The sequence below is a fragment of the Polypterus senegalus genome, chromosome 7 (assembly GCF_016835505.1).
Source record: "Polypterus senegalus isolate Bchr_013 chromosome 7, ASM1683550v1, whole genome shotgun sequence".
Lineage (NCBI taxonomy): Eukaryota > Metazoa > Chordata > Cladistia > Polypteriformes > Polypteridae > Polypterus > Polypterus senegalus.
In genome coordinates this window covers 180,175,211-180,198,206 of record NC_053160.1, presented here as the reverse complement: position 1 = coordinate 180,198,206, position 22,996 = coordinate 180,175,211, and the positions used below count along the sequence as shown (strand labels likewise).

The 22,996-nt window shown below is 42.3% G+C and overlaps 1 protein-coding gene across 2 annotated transcripts in view; it reads left to right on the top strand.

Annotated features, from left to right (window-relative positions):
* The window catches only part of LOC120533043 (zinc finger and BTB domain-containing protein 7C), a 158,372-nt gene that overhangs the window by 122,235 nt on the left and 13,141 nt on the right, over positions 1–22,996 (top strand). For both annotated transcript variants that reach the window (XM_039759670.1, XM_039759671.1), the window contains one exon: positions 18,491–19,709. In XM_039759670.1, coding sequence (XP_039615604.1) covers positions 18,505–19,709 — 1,205 coding nt within the window. In that variant the 5' untranslated portion in view covers positions 18,491–18,504. The remainder of the gene's footprint in view (positions 1–18,490; positions 19,710–22,996) is intronic.

The window sequence follows — 22,996 nt, the reverse complement described above, 5'->3', positions numbered from 1 at the left end:
AATGCATCAAGTTTATTTCTAATAACCTCATTATATCCATTATTGCCAATCACTAAAATTTCTGTTTTCTCTTTAATTTAGTTTGAGAAAATTACTACTCATCCATTTGGAAACACAAGTGAGACATTGTGTTAGTGAATCAAGAGAGTCAGGGTCGCCAGGCGCTGTGTGTCATCAGCATAGCTATGGTAGCTCACGTTATGCCCCGAGATAATCTGACCTAACGGAAGCATGTAAATCAAAAAGAGCGGCGGACCCAGGATAGAGCCTTGTGGAACACCATGTAGAATATCAGGTGTCTTTGAAGTATAATTACCACAACTAACAAAGAATTTTCTACCTGCCAGGTAGGACTCAAACCAACAGTGAATCACTGGTGAGGGCTGAACCTTAGCCAGATGGACACACTGCCTGCCTGTGACTTCAAGCAATACTGAACTACACTGTGTGCTTTTTCCAGTCAAACTTTTTCAAAAAAATGCACATTTATTTTATAATAGCACGTTTCCACGGTGAACACCTCTATAAAGCACAGTATTAAATGACTACTTAATACCACAGAATTAGTAATTGGTCAGTAGATAGATAGATAGATAGATAGATAGATAGATAGATAGATAGATAGATAGATAGATAGATAGATAGATAGATAGATAGATAGATAGATAGATAGATAGATAGATACTTTATTAATCCCAAGGGGAAATTCACATAATCCAGCAGCAGTATACTGATACAAAGAAACAATATTAAATTAAATAGTAATAAAAATGAAAAGAATTAAAATAAAATTAATGTTCGCATTTACTCCCCAGGTGGAATTGAAGAGTCGCATAGTGTGGGGGAGGAACGATCTCCTCAGTCTGTCAGTGGAACAGGACGGTGACAAAAGTCTGTCACTGAAGCTACTCCTCTGTCTGGAGATGATCCTGTTCAGTAGATGCAGTGGATTCTTCATGATTGACAGGAGTTTGCTTAGTGCCCGTCGCTCTGCCACAGATGTTAAACTGTCCAACTTTAATCCTACAATGGAGCCTGCCTTCTTAACAAGTTTGTCCAGGCGTGAGGCGTCTTTCATCTTTATGCTGCCACCCCAGCACACCACCGCGTAGAAGAGGGCACTCGCCACAACTGTCTGGTAGAACATCTGCAGCATCTTACTGCAGATGTTGAAGGATGCCAACCTTCTCAGAAAGTATAGTCTGCTCTGACCTTTCTTACACAGAGCATCAGTATTGGCAGTCCAGTCCAATTTGTCATCCAGCTGCACTCCCAGATATTTATAGGTCTGCACCCTCTGTACAGTCACCTCTGATGATCACAGGGTCCATGAGGGGCCTGGGCCTCCTAAAATCCACCACCAGCTCCTTGGTCTTGCTGGTGTTAAGGTGTAAGTGGTTTGAGTCGCACCATTTAACAAAGTCCTTGATTAGTAGTCACAGTACAACCAACATGCCACTCTCTGACATCATTTTAAACCAGAATACGACCATCCAAACACAGTAGCTGAAAAGTTATCTTGTATTTCAGTTAATGGTTTAAAGTCAGTTTTGAGTGACCAATATAAAAAAGCATAAACCTATGCAGAGTTACAGTTCAACATGTTACATATCTCGCCATTCAACTGAAGCCATAACATATATAACATTTTTAAACCCAATGAATCCATTTCAGGGACAGATAGTTTCATTTATATAGCACTTTTCTGGAAACTCCAAATCCTTTACATAGACAGTAGTGAGCCACTTCAGCATCCACCTGGTTGATGCAATAACAGTCATTTTTCCTCCAGTATGCTCATCACTCATTGGTTGATTCCTCCCTCTCTTGTTCCACCCACATAAATCACATTAAGAAACTTTCTTACTTTCACCTCCGTAACGTATCCCGTGTTCGCTCCTTCCTCTCCTTTTCTAACTTGTCCATGCTTTCATCACATCCCACATCGATTATTGTAACTCCCTACTGGCAGGTGCCCCTTCTAATCTTATATCACAGCTCCAGCTTATTCAAAACTCGGCTGCAAGAGTCCTCACTCGAACCAGCAGCAGCGAGCACATCACACCCATCCTGTTTCACCTTCACTGGCTCCCCGTGTCTTACAGAATTAAATATAAAATTCTACTAATAACCTACAAAGCCTTAAATAACCTTGCGCCAAACTACATCAGTGACCTTCTCCATCACTATGTGCCTGTCCGCCCACTATGGTCCTCTGATTCTGGTAATCTTGTTGTGCCCCACACTAATCTACACTCCATGGGTAACAGCAGGGCCTTCAGCTGTATAGCGCCCAGACTCTGGAATGACCTACCGAAATTAATTAGATCAGCTGACTCCATCCATCCATCCATCCATTATCTAACCCGCTATATCCTAACTACAGGGTCACGGGGGTCTGCAACACAAGGCACAAGGCAGGAAGCAAACCCCGGGTAGGGCACCAGCCCACCACAGCAGCTGACTCCATGATTTCTTTTAAAAACCAACTCAGAACTCATCTGTTCAGGAAGGCTTTTAGCTCTACTTGACTTTACTACCAGGGTCACTGCTTTTTGCAGATGATGTTGTCCTGTTTGCTTCATCAGGCCGTGATCTTCAGCTCTCTCTGGATCGGTTCGCAGCTGAGTGTGAAGCGGCTGGGATTAGAATCAGCACCTCCAAATCCGAGAGCATGGTCCTCAGCCGGAAAAGGGTGGGGGAGAGATCCTGCCCCAAGTGGAGGAGTTCAAGTATCTCGGGGTCTTGTTCACAAGTGAGGGAAGAATGGAGCGTGAGATCGACAGGCGGATCGGTGCGGCGTACGCAGTGATGCGGGCTCTGCATCGGTCTGTCGTGGTGAAAAAGGAGCTGAGCCGTAAAGCAAAGCTCTGAATTTACCAGTCAATCTACGCTCCTACCCTCACCTATGGTCATGAGCTATGGGTAGTGACCAAAAGAACGAGATCGCAAATACAAGCGGCTGAAATGAGTTTCCTCCGCAGGGTGTCTGGGCTTTCCCTTAAAGATAGGGTGAGAAGCTCAGTCATCCGGGAGGGGCTCAGAGTAGAGCCGCTGCTCCTCCGCATCGAGAGGAGATGAGGTGGCTCGGGCATCTGATCAGGATGCCTCCTGGACGCCTCTTTGGTGAGGTGTTCCGGGCACGTCCAACCGGGAGGAGGCCCCGGGGAAGACCCTGGACACGCTGGAGGGACTATGTCTCCCGGCTGGCCTGGGAACGCCTTGGGATTCTCCCGGAAGAGCTGGAAGAAGTGGCCGGGGTGAGGGAAGTCTGGGCCTCTCTGCTTAAGCTGCTACCCCCGCGACCTGACCTCGGATAAGCGGAAGAGGATGGATGGATGGATGGACTTTACTACCCTTCTCTCAGTTTACCTTTATGTCAGGGTGCTCATGTAACCTGCGTGTGTGTGAATTTACTATTCTACTCTTCTTTATTTATTTATCTGGTTTAGTACAGTGCTATATATTGTATACCCTGCCGTTCTTCCTTAAACTCTGTGAAGTGCCTTGAGCATGGGAAAGGCGCTATATAAGTAAAATGTATTATAATTATTAGATGGTGATCTGGTGAGAGCGATTGATAGCCAATTAGAGACAGGAAATGGTTTGGCAGCCAGAATGGATGATAACAAGATGATCAATTTACCTGGGATATCTGGTGTGACAGATAGGGGGCGTTATCGCTCCCTTGAACCCCTGTCCCAGACGTCAGACACCAGATAAAAGTCCAAAAGATGATTTTATTTATAAGCAATAGTGCACAAAGCACCCTCCTCTCCACTATACTCATCCAACAATACACAATAACCACTAATAAACAATCCTCCACTCCCAGACGCCTTGCCCTCCTACCACCCAGCTCAGCTCGCCACAGTCCTTTTATAGTCCGTGACCCGGAAGTGCTTCTGAACCCTCAGTCCATGTGATTTCTTAGCACTTCCGGGTCAAATCAAAACTTTTCACCCCGGAAGCACGTCATTCCCCTTGTCCATGAGACTCGGACGTACTTCCTGGGCGCAGGGCAAATAATATTCTTTACTCCTCCCTGCAGCTCCATCTAGCGGCCCCTGTGGTATCAAGCAGGGCTGTGGATGAAAACTCCATTGTCCAGGATTCCCTGCTGGTCTTTGGGGCACCTCCAAGCTGCAGGGAGGGCTCCATCTGGCGGCCTGGGGGTATTGGCCGGGATGACAAGCCGGCCATAGACCACACTGGGTACACTCTTACTGTTTTTGGTGGTTACCCAGTGACCTTTTTTGGCCACAGAACGTCAGAACCTCACTTTTACATCTCATCTGAGGCAGCATCAGAGCAAGGCATTGCTAGCTCTAGAAATGGTTTCAGTCCATTTAAAGACCGACACACATACAGTACACACCCACACTAACAAAGGAGAAAATTTATAGTTGCCACATAAAATTGGCAGGAATGGCCCTGGGTATACAGTATGGGATTAAAAAAAAAACAAGCAGGCATGGAGAAAAAGAGACATACTGCCACGGACAAGTTCAAGTTCAAGCACTTTATTATCATTGTGTAACACAACGAAATTACTTTTTGTGACAGTCCCAAGGTGCATTTAAAGGAAAGTCAAATAATTCCAAATATGTCGTATACAGTGATCAAGTAAAATTATTATTGCTCAAAGTACAGCAGCATAAATTGTTATTGCACCTGTTAATGAATAGTACATTACATATTCTATATTGTATTACATTAGTATATTGCACATTACAAATTGTGTCATATGGCCGGCCATTTATCAAGGCCAATACCCCCAAGCCGCCAGATGGAGCCCTCCCTGCAACATGGAGGTGCCCCGAATTCCAGCAGGGCTGTGCATTAAAACTCCATGAGCGCCAGGGAGGACCCACCTAGACTAGACTAATCGCACCACTTCTAGTCTATGTGGTAGTCTGGTGTGTTCTGTGGTGGGCTGGGGCCCTGCCCGGGGTTTCTTTCCTGCCTTGCACCCTGTGTTGGCTGGGATTGGCTCCAGCGGACCCCAGTATCTGTCGCCAAAACATTCGGGTAACAGTAGATCAGGTGATAATGCGGCGCGACTGCACCACATTGGCAGCGTAGCCAATATTGCCAGATTGAGTTAAATAACTTACTGCGTATTCAGTTATGTTCATGATACAACTAACAGCGGTATAATATTTGTCGGACGAAAATACGTTCGTCTCGTGCAGATTGACTTCATCGGTGTCCTCGTTTACGAGACTTTTTAAAAATGAAAACATATTTAATCGTCTCTTTACATAAAAAAAATAATTAAATAAGAATACATAATTTATTCTTTGTTTTTGGGATTAGAATTACTTTATAGGCATTTTAACAGTTATTAAAGCACTTTAAAAAAAAAATTGCAAATATTTCATCGAAGTTAGCCAAACACATGCAGATCTTATGGAAGTAAAAATGATAAGATACCGCGACACCGCACGAGTATCATACCTTAGTGAGTTGTATCAGGGGTTATTCTCATCTATCTTATATTATGCAGGGGGCGCAGAATTATTCCAGGTAGAAAAGGAGGGGCGCGAAATACAAAAGTTTGAGAACCGCTGAGTTAATGGATGGATGGATAGATAGACTCTTTGTGGCCACTATTAATGAACGGCTCACATCATATAACATTTGATGTTAAAAATACAGTGTGACCTGCCTGTCACAATCAGGGTGGACAATACAACATTGCAAGAGGAGAAAGTGACAAATTATTTAGACAAAATTAAAGCAGTACTTCAGTAAGATGAAGTGGCCAGTGCTCTATAATTATTCAAACAGTACCCAAAGCTAAGAAGGCTCAGAAACCAGTGCCCAATATTCAATGATCAATTACAGCACTGCTGCCATCACTAGTACCAGTGCTACTCATTTGTCACCAAAAGATGCCACTGTCTATCAATTAAGGCTTTGCCAAATTTAAAGTACCAGTTTAAATCCTGATCACAGGCAAAAACTGTGCTTCCTTCTTTACATTGTGGCTCAGTTTGATAATGTAGAGTGACTAACTTATTGAAACTGAAGTGACTCACACTTTTAAATGAGTTTTAATTATCGTCATGTGGATTACTTCTGAGTTGTTGGCTGTGATCAGGAATTTAATTTGATTTAATGACATGCATGGGGAGAGGGGTGTGGAGTTACAGAATGGTTTCTATTAGGAGACAGTCGAATGATTGGAAAAACCTCAACTGTAATCATTTTGCCAAATTCTCTTCCCCACCACTGCCACAATATTTCTGTTATGCTTGTTTGGTCTCAACCTGTATTTCAGCAATACATATGAAAAATCCAGTTTCAGGCAGCAAATGCTGAGCTATATTTCACTTTTATATTCGCAGCAGATATTTAAATTTTCAACAATTTCTTTTATTTATTCAAGTTAAATCAGTTGTTAGATGGATGGCTCAATCCGTTTTAATTTCCATCTGTTCCCCCCGTGTCTGCGTGGGTTTCCTCCCACAGTCCAAAGACATGCAGGTTAGGTGCATTGCCGATCCTAAACTGTGCTGTGGGTGTGGGTGGGTGTGTGTGTCCTGCGGTGGGCTGGCACCCTGCCCGGGGTTTGTTTCCTGTGCTGGCTGGGATTGGCTCTGTAGTTAGGATACAGCGGGTTGGATAATGGATGGATGTATAAATTAAAAAAAAACACATTCACTTATTCTTAACAATTCTTCTTTGCTACTGAAGCAGTGAATAGTCCAGCTCCTAGCAATCATACTTAGCAGCAGGTTGTAGAGATATTGTATTAGGTGTTCCTGAAGATCTTTTCAAAGCTATTGATCTTTTAAAATCTATCTACTGTAGTAATTCAGTATTGTATGCTGGAAGTTTCTCTGTGTATGTACTTCTCCTGTTTGATAATATATTTAAGATCCTGTATTCTGTATAGTCTCTGGCTCATCTCCGGTAGAAACAAAAATGTTCATTACTAAAGAAAACATCATAATGATTACTAAAAAAGTTTAAAATAAATAACTGAGGAAAGGTAGTAAAACTTATGGCAGAACTGTATACAAATTGTAAGGTATAGTAACAGACAGATAGATGGATGGATAGACAATGTGAAAGGTACTAGATGATAGATAGATAGATATGAAAGGCACTATATAATAGATAGATAGATAGATAGATAGATAGATAGATAGATAGATAGATAGATAGATAGATAGATAGATATGAAAGGCACTATATAATAGATAGATAGATATGAAAGGCACTAGATAGATAGATAGATAGATAGATATGAAAGGCACTATATAATAGATAGATAGATAGATATATAATAGATAGATAGATAGATAGATAGCTAGATAGATAGATAGATATGAAAGGCACTAGATAGATAGATAGATATGAAAGGCACTATATAATAGATAGATAGCTAGATAGATAGATATGAAAGGCACTATATAATAGATAGATAGATAGATAGATATGAAAGGCACTATATAATAGATAGATAGATAGATATGAAAGGCACTAGATAGATAGATAGATATGAAAGGCACTATATAATAGATAGGTAGATAGATAGATATATAATAGACTAGATAGATAGATAGATAGATAGATAGATAGAAAGGCACTATATAATAGATAGATAGATAGATATGAAAGGCACTATATAATAGATAGATAGATAGATAGATATGAAAGGCACTATATAATAGATAGATAGATAGATAGATAGATATGAAAGGCACTATATAATAGATAGATAGATATGAAAGGCACTATATAATAGATAGATAGATAGATAGATATGAAAGGCACTATGTAACATGGCTGCAGCATACAGTATAAGATGGGTAAACAGATAGCTCAGCCACTATATAATGCTATAATGGTATACCAGCAGTTTTGTACTTGGCCAATACAAAAACTTGCTTTAGGAAGAGGTGCTGGTATGGCCAGCATGAGGCAAATGCTAGAGTTCATATGAGATGTAAAACCAAAATCCTGACTCTGCGTACCCCAATGTTGTGTCTAAATTGTCCATCTCTGCCTTGTCCACTCAGGTCCCCTATTAATCTGTTGTCCCTGACTGGCTAACTACCTCTCTCATCTCCTCCACCACCTAATAGCTAATGCGTGGTAAGCATGATCCAGGTTGAAGCTACACATTGGTGGTGTTGGACGTGGCTCCCCCCTCTCTATGTAAAGTGCTTTGAGTGTCCATAGTGTTACGTAAATGTCGCTGTCTATCTATCTTTTATAGCTTTATTTCTGCAGTTGTTCCTAACAACTTCACTACTTAATTGGTTATATAGATTCTTAGTTCCTCCGTCTTTAATAGACAAACGGATAAGTTAAATAAAATGGAAACTAGAACAAGATGTAGATTTTTACTGCAGATTACACAAGTTTCCAAGATGTACTTGTCCTCTTAATCAGGGAGGTTTAGACAATTGTAAAACTTTTTGAGTTTTCTATGTCATGTTGATGTTAGCTGTATTGTGATGGCCTCTAATTTGCTTTTCTCACATTTGGCAGAAGGGTATTAATTTTAAACTCCAAGATGTAGTGCATTTCTGAGTTTCTTTTCATAGTTTAGTTCAAGTCTTTGCACGCAGCATTCATAACAGTCAACTGAAACAACAGAAGCAGCACCCATCAGACCTGAGGGCTGAACGACAGGTGCATTACCTGAAACTCCTGTAAGTTTGTGTTTTATATTTGGTAGGGTGGGTGGGAGCCAATAAATACAGGATCCAGCCCTAGCTCCAGGTGCTTTTTCTGGTAGGACTCTGTCCTGGATTTTGAACTACCACACCCTCAGTGGAGTTTATACACACACACACACACACGCACACACACACACACACACACACACACACACACACACACACACACACACACACACACACACACACACACACACACACACACACACACACACACACACACACACACACACACACACACACACACACACACACACACACGCACACACGCACACACACACACGCACACACGCACACGCACACAATGACAGTTTTTAAACACATCATGATTTAATTGCTTGACTTTATACATCCATATAATCGAGTATGGCTTTATGGCTTGCTTAGTTCCATTTACTGTATGTCATACCACATAAATATTTCTGCCTTCAAAATAATCACTTTTACCCTCAATAATGTTAAAATATATTAATTTTGAATTACTATTTTGTCTTGTCAGTCAGTGTCCAACCTGCTATACCCCAACACAGGGTCACAGGGGTCTGCTGGAGCCAATCCCAGCCAGCACAGGACAGGAAGAAACCCCAGGCAGGGCGCTAGCCCACCACAGGGCACACACACACCAGGGACAATTTAGGACCACCAATCCACCTAACCTGCATGTCTTTGGACTGTGGGAGGAAACCCACGCAGACACGGGAAGAACATCCACACAGGGAGGACCCGGGAAGTGAACCCAAGTCTCCTTACTGCAAGGCAGCAGCGCCACCCTAGTTTGTCGCGTTTAAAGATAAAAACCTACGGTGATGTCATATTACAGTGAATCAGATGGCATCATTAATATTTGATACAACACATTTTATTGTAAAAAGTATCTGCAGACACTTTAACGTTTAAAGTATTAAAATTCATGTGGTCACAGCATCATTGTCAGGCACCAGGCCACAAGAACACAACATATATACGATTTAGAGTCTTGGGTTCAAAATTTACCTGTAAACTTATTACAGCAAAACATTTGCCTGTACTGTAAAAAAGCACTATACAGAAATACATTGAAATGAATATAAATCCCTACCGGGTACAGTACATTCTTGCTGCCTCTTTTTCTCACACACATACTGTTTTCCTACATTGCTTTACCCAGTTATTCCAGTTTCATTCGCACATCCCATAGATGTGCAGGTTAAGATAACTGGTAACTCTGAATTGGTGAGGGATTGTGTGTGTGATGGATTAAACACCAGCCTGGCTTTGTTCCTTTCTTAGGGCAGGCAAGTCCTGGTTCCACGTGAATTTCATATTGGAATAAGTGGGGATAGAAAAGCGAGTGGCGTGGCGGTACATTGGTTGTGCTGCTGCCTTATAACAAGAAAGATTGGATTCATGTCCCGGTTCCTCCCAGTGTGGAGTTTGCATTTTCTTCCCTTGTCCGCATGGGTTTCCACCCACAGTCCAAAAACATGCAGGTTACTCGGATTGGCAATAGTAGATTAGTGTGTGTGTGTGTGTGTGTGTGTGTGTGTCTGTTTAATCACCCTGCGATAGACTGGCACCCTGTCCAGGGATGGTTCCTGCCTTGTGTCCACTGCTTGCTGGGACAGGCTCAAAATTCCCTGTTACTCTGCTCAGAATAAAGTGGGTTTGGAAGATGGATGAATGGGTTTAGAAAATAAATGACCTGTACAAAATATTTGATAACTGTAAAGTATGGCACATATGCTTTGTGCATTATACTGGAGATGGTGCATGGGCTTTATTTTGGGCTTTTTTTGTACCTCCAGCATTCAAATATCAAATTTATTGTCATTATTTGTGTTTTTTTTTTTAAAAAGACTAAGATAAAAATGTTCACTTAATTAACAGGGCTGGCATGGTGGTGCAGTGGGTAGCGCTGCTGCCTTGCAATAAGGAGACCTGAGTTCACTTCCCAGGTCCTCCCTGCGTGGAGTTTGCATGTTCTCCCCATGTCTGCGTTGGTTTTCCTCCCACAGTCCAAAGACATGCAGGTTAGGTGGATTGGTGGTCCTAAATTGTGCTTTGTGTGTGGGCTGGTGCCCTGCCTGGGGTTTGTTTCCTGTGTTGGCTGGGATTGGCTCCAGCAGACCACTGTAGTTAGGATATAGAGGGGTGGATAATGGATGGAAAAAAGACACAGGAAATGAGATCTGTCGATAAAGGCCAGTGTGAAGTAGAAATTAGTTTGTTTTCTGTCAAAAACCGTGTGGATGTGCACTGTCATTGTGCAGAATGCACTGCTGCTCTGGACGTTTTATTCCTGATGCCTTCCTGCAAATGCCTCAGCAGTTCAGTGTAATGTTGCTGATTAACAGTCTATTCACGGGGAAACTCTTTATTAACAAGTCCGCTAATGTCAAAAAAGTCTTGATGTTCGATGCAACCTGATGGATTTTTTTGGGCTTGAAGAAAAATAAAAATTGCTGAAGTCAAACACACCATTGTAGAATAAATATCAGAAATACGCACCTCGATCAGCTCAGCACGATGCCACATGGTAGACTGATTTTCAAGACAGTAGGCATATGACACCTAACGGCATAGTTGAACTACAGGATAGGTACATTGGAGATCCTAAATTGTCCCTGGTGTGTGTGTGCCCTGTGGTGGGCTAGCGCCCTGCCCAGGGTTTGTTCCTGCCTTGCGCCTGGGATTGGCTCCAGCAGGCCCCTTTGCGGGTAGGATAATGACTGACTGACTTAATGAACAGTCTGTTTTTATTTGAAAATATATATCTAAAAAGCACATCATTTTCTAAGACACATTTTTTACCATAAAACTTTAAAAAGCACCTCATGTAACATTTTCTCTAAGTGACTGACTGACTCAGCAGATGTGCCATCACAGTCACAAGCTGTTAAACATCTGAATGTTTGTTAAATTAAAACTATGACACAGCGCATTGATTTGCATAATCCACAAACCAATGTAAAGAGTTGATGTTTGCACATTCATTTCTTCACACGGCGTATTTCTGTCCATTACCGATAGTTCCATCCATCCATCATCCAACCCGCTACATCCTAACTACAGGGTCACGGAGGTCTGCAGGAGCCAACACAGGAAACAAACTCTGGGCAGGGCGCACACACACACACACCAAGCACCATTTTGGATCACCAATGCTCCTAACCTGCATGTCTTTGGACTGTGGGAGGAAACCCACGCAGACACGGGGAGGACATGCAAACTCCACGCAGGGAGGGAGGACCCGGGAAGCGAACCCGGGTCTCCTTACTGAGAGGCAGCAGTGCTATCACTGTGCCACCGTGCCACCCTGACATCTTCATTATCTGTGTAATTTCAGCTTGATTGTGAAACATTTAGAGATTGCCCCATTCTGAACATTTTATTTGTATTGTCACTACATTTGTACTCTTGTGGCGTTCTTAGCTGGCTAAATGATTAGTAAACAGTTAAAAAAAAAAGAAACAGAGAACACTCAAGTACCAAGGTGGAGATCCCAGGATATTCTAGTAGTAAGTAGGAGTTTCTCTTTTATTTGTAGTTTATTTCGTGATCTACACGTGAAATTGTTTAACCATCTGATAAAAAGGTTCAGAACTGATAACTTAGGTTAGGTTTAGGTTTAGGTTTAGTTTATTTATATAGCACATTTACAACAGCCACACGACTGACCAAAGTGCTGTACATTTAGAAACAACAACATAAAATAGAAATATACGATTTAGCCAAAAGAAGCACAGCAGAAACACATAAAAATAATTTGTATAAATATATCTATACATATACATATATCTACACTTACACACATCTAGGTAGGCAAAATAAGGCCTAGTAAGCCAGAGAGAACAGATGTGTTTTTAAAATAGATTTAAAAATAGTCAGACTAGGAGCCATTCGGATTTCAATAGGCAGATCATTCCAAAGACGAGGCCCAATTACCGAGAAAGCACGGTCACCTCTACGCTTTAGTCTGGAGTGTGGAATTAAAAGAAGGTTCTGATCACCGGATCTCAAACTTCTCAGGGGGGTATATTGGTGAAGCAATTCAGATAAATAGATGGGTGCTTGTTGGTGTAGTGTTTTAAAAACAAATAATAAGATTTTAAAATGTATTCTAAATTGAACAGGCAACCAATGAAGGGACTTCAGAAGCGGAGTCACATGATCCATTTTTTTCTTTTTTAAAAGAAATTTAGCAGCTGCGTTCTGGACCAATTGAAGACGGGCAATTTGGGATTTGGAGATGCCATAGTAAAGAGAGTTGCAATAGTCGAGGCGAGATGTAATAAAAGCATGTATGGCCATCTCCAGGGTCTTGTCAGTGAGATAAGGTTTAATTTTTGCAAGCGTGCGAAGCTGATAAAAGCTCGATCCGATCACGGCAGAGACTTGTTTGTCAAGTTTTAATGAGTCATCTAACAGGACACCCAGATTCCGAACCTGTGAAGACCTGAAAGCTGATAAAGGTCCCAGGTCAAATTCCGGGGTCTTCATATGTTCAGAAGGGCCAAAGACTATCACCTCAGTCTTCTCTTCATTTAAGGATAAGAAGTTTTGGGATAGCCAAGATTTAACTTCATCTAAACAAGACAACAAGGCATTCATAGCCAGTGGATCATTTTTCTTAAAAGGTAAATAAATTTGTGTGTCATCAGCATAAAGGTGAAATGATACCCCATGTTCTCTAAAAATAGAGCCTAGAGGTAGCATATACAGAGAAAATAAAGTGGGAGACAACACAGAGCCTTGAGGAAGACCACAGGAGAGAGAGGACGTTGAGGAGGAGAAGTCTCCTAGCCTAACCATGTATTTTCTATCAGATAAAAATGACTGAAACCATTTTAAAACTGTGCCAGAAAGACCCACCCAGGACTCTAGTCTATTCAGTAATATCGAATGATTGATAGTGTCGAAAGCAGCTGATAAATCTAATAGAACAAGGACCACAGAATCCCCCGTATCAGTGGCTAAAAAGATGTCATTTAACACTCTCAAGAGGGCTGATTCGGTACTGTGGGCCGCCTTGAAACCAGATTGAAAATGCTCAAACAAATTGTTTAAAGCAAGAAAAGATTGAAGTTGGAAAAACACAATCTTTTCCAAAACCTTAGAAAGAAACGGTAGGACCGAGATAGGGCGATAGTTTTTTAAAACTGACAAATCGAGTGAAGGTTTCTTGAGGAGGGGAGTAATAGTAGCCACTTTCAAATTAGAAGGAACCACGCCTGTTGAGAGGCACTTATTAAAAAAGGACGCTAAGCCCGGTCCGATCGAATCAATGATTTGTGAACTTGTTACATGTAACAGTCATAACGGTACAAGTGTGTTACTTTACAAATATGGCTTTGTCTCTTTCTACGATCTGACATTTGACATAGAAAACTGGATGCTTAGAAAGCCAATCTCTTATTTATCCACAACCAGACTACCACATGGACTAGATGTGGTGCGACTAGTCTAGGTGGGTCCTCCCTGCGTGGAGTTTGCATGTTCTCCCCGTGTCTGCGTGGGCTTCCTCCCACAGTCCAAAGACATGCAGGTGAGATGCATTGGTGATGCTAAATTGTCCCTAGTGTGTGCTTGGTGTGTGTGTGCCCTGCGGAGGGCTGGGGCCTTGCCTGAGATTTGTTCCTGCCTTGCGCCCTGTGTTGGCTGGGATTGGCGCCAGCAGACCCCCATGACCCTGTGTTAGGCATGCAAAGGCGCTATATAGTGGAGGCACGTGTAGAAATAAATGAAAAGAACTTTTATTTTTTTTTCATCATGAGGTCCACGTCTTCCCCGTGTCCCACAGACCCAACACAGTCCCAAACAACACACAAAGTAAATCATCCCAAACCACACTCTTCTTCTTCCTCCACTACTCCTCCCAGACAGCTTGCTTCGTCCTCCTCCTCCCAACTCTGGCGCCCTGAGTAGTGGCTGCAGGCTGTCTTTATAGATCATCTGGAAGTTCATCAGGTGGCAATTAACCTAGATTAGGCTGCGTTGCCACCCACTCAAGCTCAGGAAGCCTTACAGCTCCCCCTGGTGGTGGCCACAGAGCCCAACAGGGATGAGCTCAAAGGTATTGGCCCCAATGCAGCCCAGTGGGGCTACCATGAAATGTTCCATGGGATGAAGTATGCATCCCATGGCTGCTCCCCCGGATCCAGTATCAAAGGATCGTCCCGGCTGTCCGCCACATAGGATATAGCGGGTTGGACAATGGCTGACTGATTAGTCTAGGTATTTACATTTTGAAAATATTCCTTTTTATGGTCTAGTTCGGGATGTCTGTATCATCACAGATTTTGCTCTGTTTGTCTCACTTGTTTATGTCAGACAAGTGGAGTGAAGCACCATTAGCAATCTGAGCTTCTCTCGATGACACTGAATTTTTATACTCAAATAAAGCTGTTGCCGCTAATGCATACGCAGAATTTTTAAGGCACCTCTGGTTTTTGTCTGAACATTTGACAGGCTTAGTCGTTTTTAACGAGAGAGTCACAGCAGAAACAAAGAAAAAGATGGTGCAGAGCCTGCAGAAGCCACCATGACCGGGCACGGCTTGACGTCTTAAGTTGAGACACGCTGGAGGATCTGCTAACAGAAAGAACAACATCCTTCTTTAATGCCTTTATGGAAAAAAGCAGAGAAAGGTCTCAAATGTTTCTCAAGAAACCAGCAAAACAGTGGAGAGAAGATCCAACATTCAACACATTTTTGTGAACTGTCAGCAGAGTTGACAGTAGTGAATGACACGGCAGAAAGAGGAGTAAGTCTCAAGTACCATGACATAATGACAAAGGACGGAGGACAGAAACAGTTCATCCTTGGACTCGTTACAAACCATCTCAAGAATTGTCCACCTCCATCAAAGACGGTGCTAATGTAGCCCTATAAAAGTGCGGAAGAGTTGTCTGCTGTTCCGTTCAGATGATATAAAAACTGTCAAATGGAGTAACCTCGAAGTTGTGTTTATTTTCATTACAATTGTGTGTGTTTGTTTTAATTGAGATAAAGAATTAAAGTAGCCTTGTGGAGAACTGAAATCTGTTAGTTTTCTATTTGGATCACCCTAATGACACAGTATATTTTTTGTGAACAAGTAGTAGGTTCCTGTTTTTTTTTCTTCTTTTAAATTATTTATTTAACTTCATGGACTTCAAACATCAGGATTAGGTAGTGGTTGGAATGTGAGTTATCAATCCTGTGGTGGTAAGTGCCATCCATCCATCCATTTCCTAACCCGCTGAATCCGAATACAGGGCCACGGGGGTCTGCTGGAGCCAATCCCAGCCAACACAGGGCACAAGGCAGGAAACAAGCCCCGGGCAGGGCGCCAGCACACTGCCGGGCACACACACCAAACACACACTTGGGACAGTTTAGGATCGGTAATGCACCTGACCTGCATGTCTTTGGAGCCAATCCCAGCCAGCACAGGGTGCAAGGCAGGAAGAAATCTCCAGGCAGGGTGCCAGCCCACCGCAGGGCACACACAGGATCACCAATGCACCTAACCTGCATGTCTTTGGACTGAGATTTTTAAAAATTAAAGCATATTTAATCGTTTCTTTGCATAAAAAAACTGTACTTTCTCCGGTCCTGTTCAGCCAACATACATCGGACTTCCAATACAACTCAGAGTCCTGCCACATGCAAAAGTTTCTTGACAACACTGCTATGGGCTGCATCAGGAGAGGGCAGGAGGAGGAGTATAGGAACCTAATCAAGGACTTTGTTAAGTGGTGCGACTCAAACCACCTACACCTGAACACCAGTAACACCAAGGAGCTGATGGTGGATTTTAGGAGGCCCAGGCCCCTCATCGACTCCATGATCATCAGAGGTGACTGTGCAGAGGGTGCAGACCTATAAATACCTGGGAGTGCAGCTGAATGATAAACTGGACTGGACTGCCAATACTGATGCTCTGTGCAAGAGAGGTCAGAGCTGACTATACTTCCTTAGAAGGCTGGCGTCCTTCAACATCTGCAATAAGATGCTGCAGATGTTCTACCAGACGGTTGTGGCGAGCGCCCTCTTCTACGTGATGGTGTGCTGGGGAGGCAGCATAAAGAAGAGGGACGCCTCACGCCTGGACAAACTGATGAGGAAGGCAGGCTCTATTGTAGACATGGAGCTGGACAGTTTGACATCCGTGGCAGAGCGACGGGCACTGAGCAGACTCCTGTCAATCATGGAGAATCCACTGAATCCACTGAACAGGATCATCTCCAGACAGAGGAGCAGCTTCAGTGACAAACTGCTGTCACCGTCCTGCTCCACTGACTGACTGAGGAGACCCCACACTATGTGACTCTCAATTCCAACCGCGGGGGGTAAACGTTAACACAATAAAAGATTATAGACTGTTATACCTGCCTCACACTCTCTACCTTGCATTTTTTAACTTGCACTGCGCTTTTGTTGCTCTTTAATTAATATTGTTTTTATCAGTATGCTGCTGCTGGAGTGTGTGAATTTCCCCTTGGGGATTAATAAAGTGTCTATCTATCTATCTATCTATCTATCTATCTATCTATCTATCTATCTATCATATAGTGCCTTTCATATCTATCTATCTATCTATCTATCTATCTATCTATCTATCTATCTATCTATCTATCTATCTATCTATCCAGTCCTGCCAACTACACTATCTATCTATCTATCTATCTATCTATCTATCTATCTATCTATCTATCTATCTATCATATAGTGCCTTTCATATCTATCTATCTATCTATCTATCTATCTATCTATCTATCTATCTATCTATCTATCTATCTATCTATCTATCTATCTAATCCTGCCAACTACACCATTCTATCTATCTATGTAATCCTGCCAACTATACCATTCTATCTACAAAGTATCATGGTGCCAAAGAATGGTGATGTATTTCATGCTGGTGGGCATGCAAGTAACTATTGTAGTGTATTCTGTACAGTACACATTACGGTCTTAACTACTACTACTAAACTGCAGATCATTAAGACATACATTTCTACATCTCACTTAGGTCAGATTCCATTAATTCTAAAATGAAGCAAAGTCTCATTTACTGGCAGTGACAGGATTTCATCTTGGTAACATTCATAGTCAAACCCACTTAAACCAGTCAGGGTCACAGTGTGCTGATGCCTGTCCCAGTAACACTGGGCAAAAGGGAGGACACAGTACTAGTCTGTCACAGGACCCATTCATGAACACACCCACACACCTGCGTTTGTGCCAGTTTGGTATCACCAGTTAACCTAACCTTCATGCTTTTGGGCATGTGGGACAAAGAAATCCACACAAACAATGGGAGAACATACAAAGTCCAAGCAGAGAACTTTGGGGTGTGAAACTTGAACTTTAGTCACTGCGATTGAAAGGTAGAAGGGCTAACATCTGTGATACTTCATTCATAATAACTGAGCTTATGGTTGTACCCCCTAGAAGCTGTATCCAAGCTTGAGAGTAATACAATCTAGAGGGGACAATCAGTGAATGATAGGACATGATAACATACCCACTAGGTTCAATATGGCATCACCAGTTAACTTACTACACAAGGGTTTGTCATATGGGAGTACCCGTTGGAAAATCACATGAACATGGAGTGAACATATACAGTAAATGCATCAGACGCAGTGGGTGATCAAGGATTCAGATCCATGACTCCAAGAAATGTGATGAAGTTGCGCCCCCAATGCCTTCCATGCAACTGCTACATGAAAATGCTATGTCAAAAAAAGTCAATTGAGATAAGGTCTGTGCTATTTCTGACATCTGTGTGTTTGAAAATAATTTTATTTCTGTTCTCTTTTTAGACTCTGATGAAAATATGGCAAGTAGTGATGATGATCTGATTGGGATCCCTTTCCCAAACCACAGCAGTGAAGTTCTGTGCAGCCTTAATGAGCAAAGGCAAAATGGGCTCCTATGTGACGTCCTTCTCATTGTCAAAGAGCACGAGTACTACACGCACCGCTCTGTCTTGGCTGCCTGCAGCAAGTACTTTCAAAAGCTCTTCACTGTGGGCTCCTCAGGTGAACAGCACAACGTTTATGAGATTGATTTTGTTACCCCGGAATCCTTGGGCGCGATCTTAGAGTTTACTTACACCTCCACATTAACTATCACTGCCTCTAATGTTAAGGAAATCCTCAATGCTGCTCAGATGCTGGAGATTCCATGTGTAATTAATGTGTGCCTTGAAATTATGGAGACACATAGGGAGGCTGATGAAGAAGAAGATGAGGAAGAGGACGATGAGGAAGAGGATGAAGAGGAAGAAGAAAATGCATCTGTAGTTATAGAGCCACAGGAATCAGAGAAAACAGCCATTGCACAGAACAGTTGCCCAAGCACCTCTAACCCAGAGCCCACACCTGAAGAAGATTTTTGCATGGACAAATCAAGGGACTTCAAAATTGTTAAACAGTTTACTGATAAACCAAAGGAGCAAGGAGCCACATGTCTGGATGGTGGAACATATGGACCCCTACGAGACTTCTCCATCGAATCTCTATTGCAAGAAGGGCTTTATCCAAAAATAAACCTGCCTGACAGCAGACCGAACTTTTCCCCGCTTGTGCCCAGCTTTTTTCCACCCATGTGGTCTGGGGAGTTTGCTGCCTTTCCTCAGATTCTTGACCACCGCCATCAAGAAATGGAAAGTGGTCCTCTGGATCTGGTGATTAAGAAAGAGAAAATTAAAGAGGAGCTGAAAGATGAACTCCAACCCAATGGCTTTCCCAGTGAATTTTTTAAAGACCTAATTGGCCTGAGTTCTAGAACTCAGCTTGGACCCATTAAAGAAGAGAGTGACTTCAGCACTTACCTGAACTTTTTAAGTGCCACCCATCTTACTGGACTCTTTCCACCGTGGCAACTTGAGGAAGAAAGAAAAATGAAACCCAAAGCCTCCCAGCAATGCCCTATTTGTAACAAGGTGATCCAGGGAGCAGGAAAACTGCCTCGGCATATGAGGACGCACACTGGAGAGAAGCCATACATGTGCAATATCTGCGAGGTTCGGTTTACCAGGTGAGATTTATCATTAGATAGAACAGCAGCTAAACTGGTTTATATCATTGGGTATACTAGGGGGCACATTATTTACATTATCAGTTAAATGAACATAACAGACTCAAATGTTGATTGTAGGGGGCTGGAGATCATCACATCAGTCCATCACACCGTCCTCTCACTCGCACACTGACTGGGCCAATTCTGAATCTCGATTTGACCTTAGCGGCATATCTTTAGGATGTCGGAAGAAAACCAGAATACCTCCAAGAAAAAAAAAACATATACGCAGAATCAGGGAGAACTTGCAAACTACACGCTGGCAGCAAAGATACTGATCCAGCATTCTGTGTAAATTACCAGCAATAAAAACGTATTATTTGATCTTCACGCTCAGAACGTGGATGCACACGCATCATGTCTGCCACACGTTCCCAGTGTTCCTTTGACGTGTCCTCTGACCAGGTCCTCAGAAGTTAACGTGACACGTGTGCGAGTTGCAGTACCAGCAAAGAGTGTATGGGGGGGGGCACAGTGTGATAAAAGTCGGAATGTGACGTCAGAGTCTCTGTTTTCTATCTACAGTACAGTAATCCCTCGCTATATCGCCCTTCGACTTTCGCGGCTTCACTCTATCGCGGATTTTAAATGTAAGCACATCTAAATATATATCACGGATTTTTCGCTGGTTCGCCGCTTTCTGCGGACAACGGGTCTTTTAATTTAGGTTACATGCTTCCTCAGTTTGATTGCCCAGTTGATTTCATACAAGGGATGCTATTGGCGGATGGCTTTGAAGCTACCCAATCAGAGCATGTATTACATATTAACTAAAACTCCTCAATGCTATAAGATGTGCTTCCCGCGCGGTGCTTGATTGTTTGCTTCTCTCTGTCTCTCTCACTCTCTCTGCCTGACGGAGGGGGTGTGAGCAGAGGGGCTGTTTGCACAGAGGACACGGAGGCTCCTCTACAAAATGCCGCTTTATCGCGGTGCTTCTGCATACTTAAAAGCACGTATTGATTTTTTGATTGTTTGCTTTTCTTAACGCGCGCTCTCTCTGACATTCTCTGCTCCTGACGGCGCTCTTTTAAAGATAAGATATATTTGCATTCTTTTAATTGTGAGAGAGAACTGTCATCTCTGTCTTGTAATGGAGCACAGTTTAAACGTTTGGCTAAAGGGTGTTATTTCATGTCTAGAGGGCTCTAATAATGTTAACAGTATGGGAGAGTTTATAAGGTCTTAAAATATATAAAAATAACCAAACAAACATATGGTTTCTACTTCGCGGATTTTCACCTATCGCGGGGGGGGGGTCTGGAACGCAACCCCCGCGATCGAGGAGGGATTACTGTACATGTGACAGAAAGCCGCTCTGTGGATCCTATGGCAGTGGTTCTCAATCTGTGGGCGGGGGGGCACGAAGTAACAAAAAAGGGGGTACGAAGATGTAAAAAAAAAGAAAACAACAATCGAAAATAGATAGATAGATAGATAGATAGATAGATAGATAGATAGATAGATAGATAGATAGATAGATAGATAGATAGATAGATACTTTATTAATCCCTAGGGGAAATTCACTAAAATAAAATTAATGTTCCACATAAAAGAAAGTGGTAGAAGTGATCAGTGAGATAGAGAAAAATATAGATAAAAAGGTAAAAAGATAAAGATAAAGTCGTATACGGAGCTGCTGGAAAGGCTGCCACTCGGATGCGGCGCCGGATACGAAAAATACATCTATTGAAAGCAAAACAAATTAACTTAAATTACATTCTGATACTAGAAAAATAAATCTAGAGTTAGATAAATGTCGCTAAAAGTTAAGTAGGTGTAATAAAATATGCATCTATGATATATCATTAATTAAAAAAGAACAAATTGGTATTAGTGAGCTCCTGTCCAAAAAATGTTAGGGGGGCGCGATTAAAACTGTTATGAAAACTCGGGTCACAAATACTTGAAGATTGAGAAACGCTGTCCTATGGGATTGATGTGCGTATGTTGATGTGTGATGAATGGTTCGATGTGGTGAAGCAAAATGTCGACATACAGATGCATTCGTGGTGCTTTTATATTCAAGTGTTGCATATTCCCGATCGTAGTGACACGATTCATTTTAAAAGTCTCCCATCTTCTGTGCCGTCTGTTTTTTCTGGGGCTTCCTCCTGACCTGACAGCAATAAATCACCACACAGAAGATATTAAATGTATGATTTTCCAACTCTCTGCACATTTAGAATCCTTACATTTATACCTGATGATATTCATGATGAAATGCATTAAAGTATGCATGTTACATTTTACAGATAAATCGTTAATTTCATTTAAATAATGAATACTGTTAATAATTACACACATGGGGGTGACACGGTGGTGGAGTGGTAGCACTGCTGTCTCGCAGGGAGTCACGTCGCTGGTGTTCCCTACCTGGAGTTTGCGTGTTTTTCTGCTGGGTTTCCACACTGAGCTCCGGTTTCCTGCAAAAGACATGCAGATATGGTGACACTAAAATGACGCCAGTGTAACTGAGTGCTTGTATTCACCTTGTGATGAGCTGATGCCCCGTCCAGGGATTGTTTCAGCCTCGTACCCAATGCTTGCTGGAATGGACACATCCCTGGATTGACGGATGTAATCATTAAACATCCTTTTCAGAGATACTGCGGTAGGGTGGCATCGGAATTTAATGGCTAATCCAGGCAATTCACAACACAGAGAATCCGAACCTGTTCTCACCCTGATGATATCTCACACTGCCACCCGGTGGATTCCTCCAGAGTTAATGTAAAGTACACGCGCAAGTATAAACAGTAAAACGCTTGCATAGCAGAAGTGGCCGCTACAGCATGCGTCGTGTCACGTGAAGTATGAACCTGGCCTTAGAATCATTCAACCATTGTTCTGTATTCCACCTTATACAATTTCTTGTATTAGGAATTTGTTAGTTTTCGCATAACTTTTGGGGTCAGAGCGCAGGGTCAGCCATTGTGCAGCAATTGAAGGTTAAGGGCTCAGCAGAGTAGGATCTCTTTTGGCAGTGATGGGGATTCAAATTGGCAACCTTCAGGATACCAGTGCAGATCCTGAGCCTCAGAGCCACCACTCTACCATAGGTAGATTCTAAAAGTAATAGTTGTGATGAAAATATTTCTGTTCAATAAAATGAAGTTTATATTTTACTTCACTCTTGTTTATCATGGTGCCAGAGAGTAGTGACATGTTGCACGTTAATTGGATGTGCAAGTAAGAATTTCCCTGGACTCTGTACAATTGATATTATTACTACTGCTGAACAT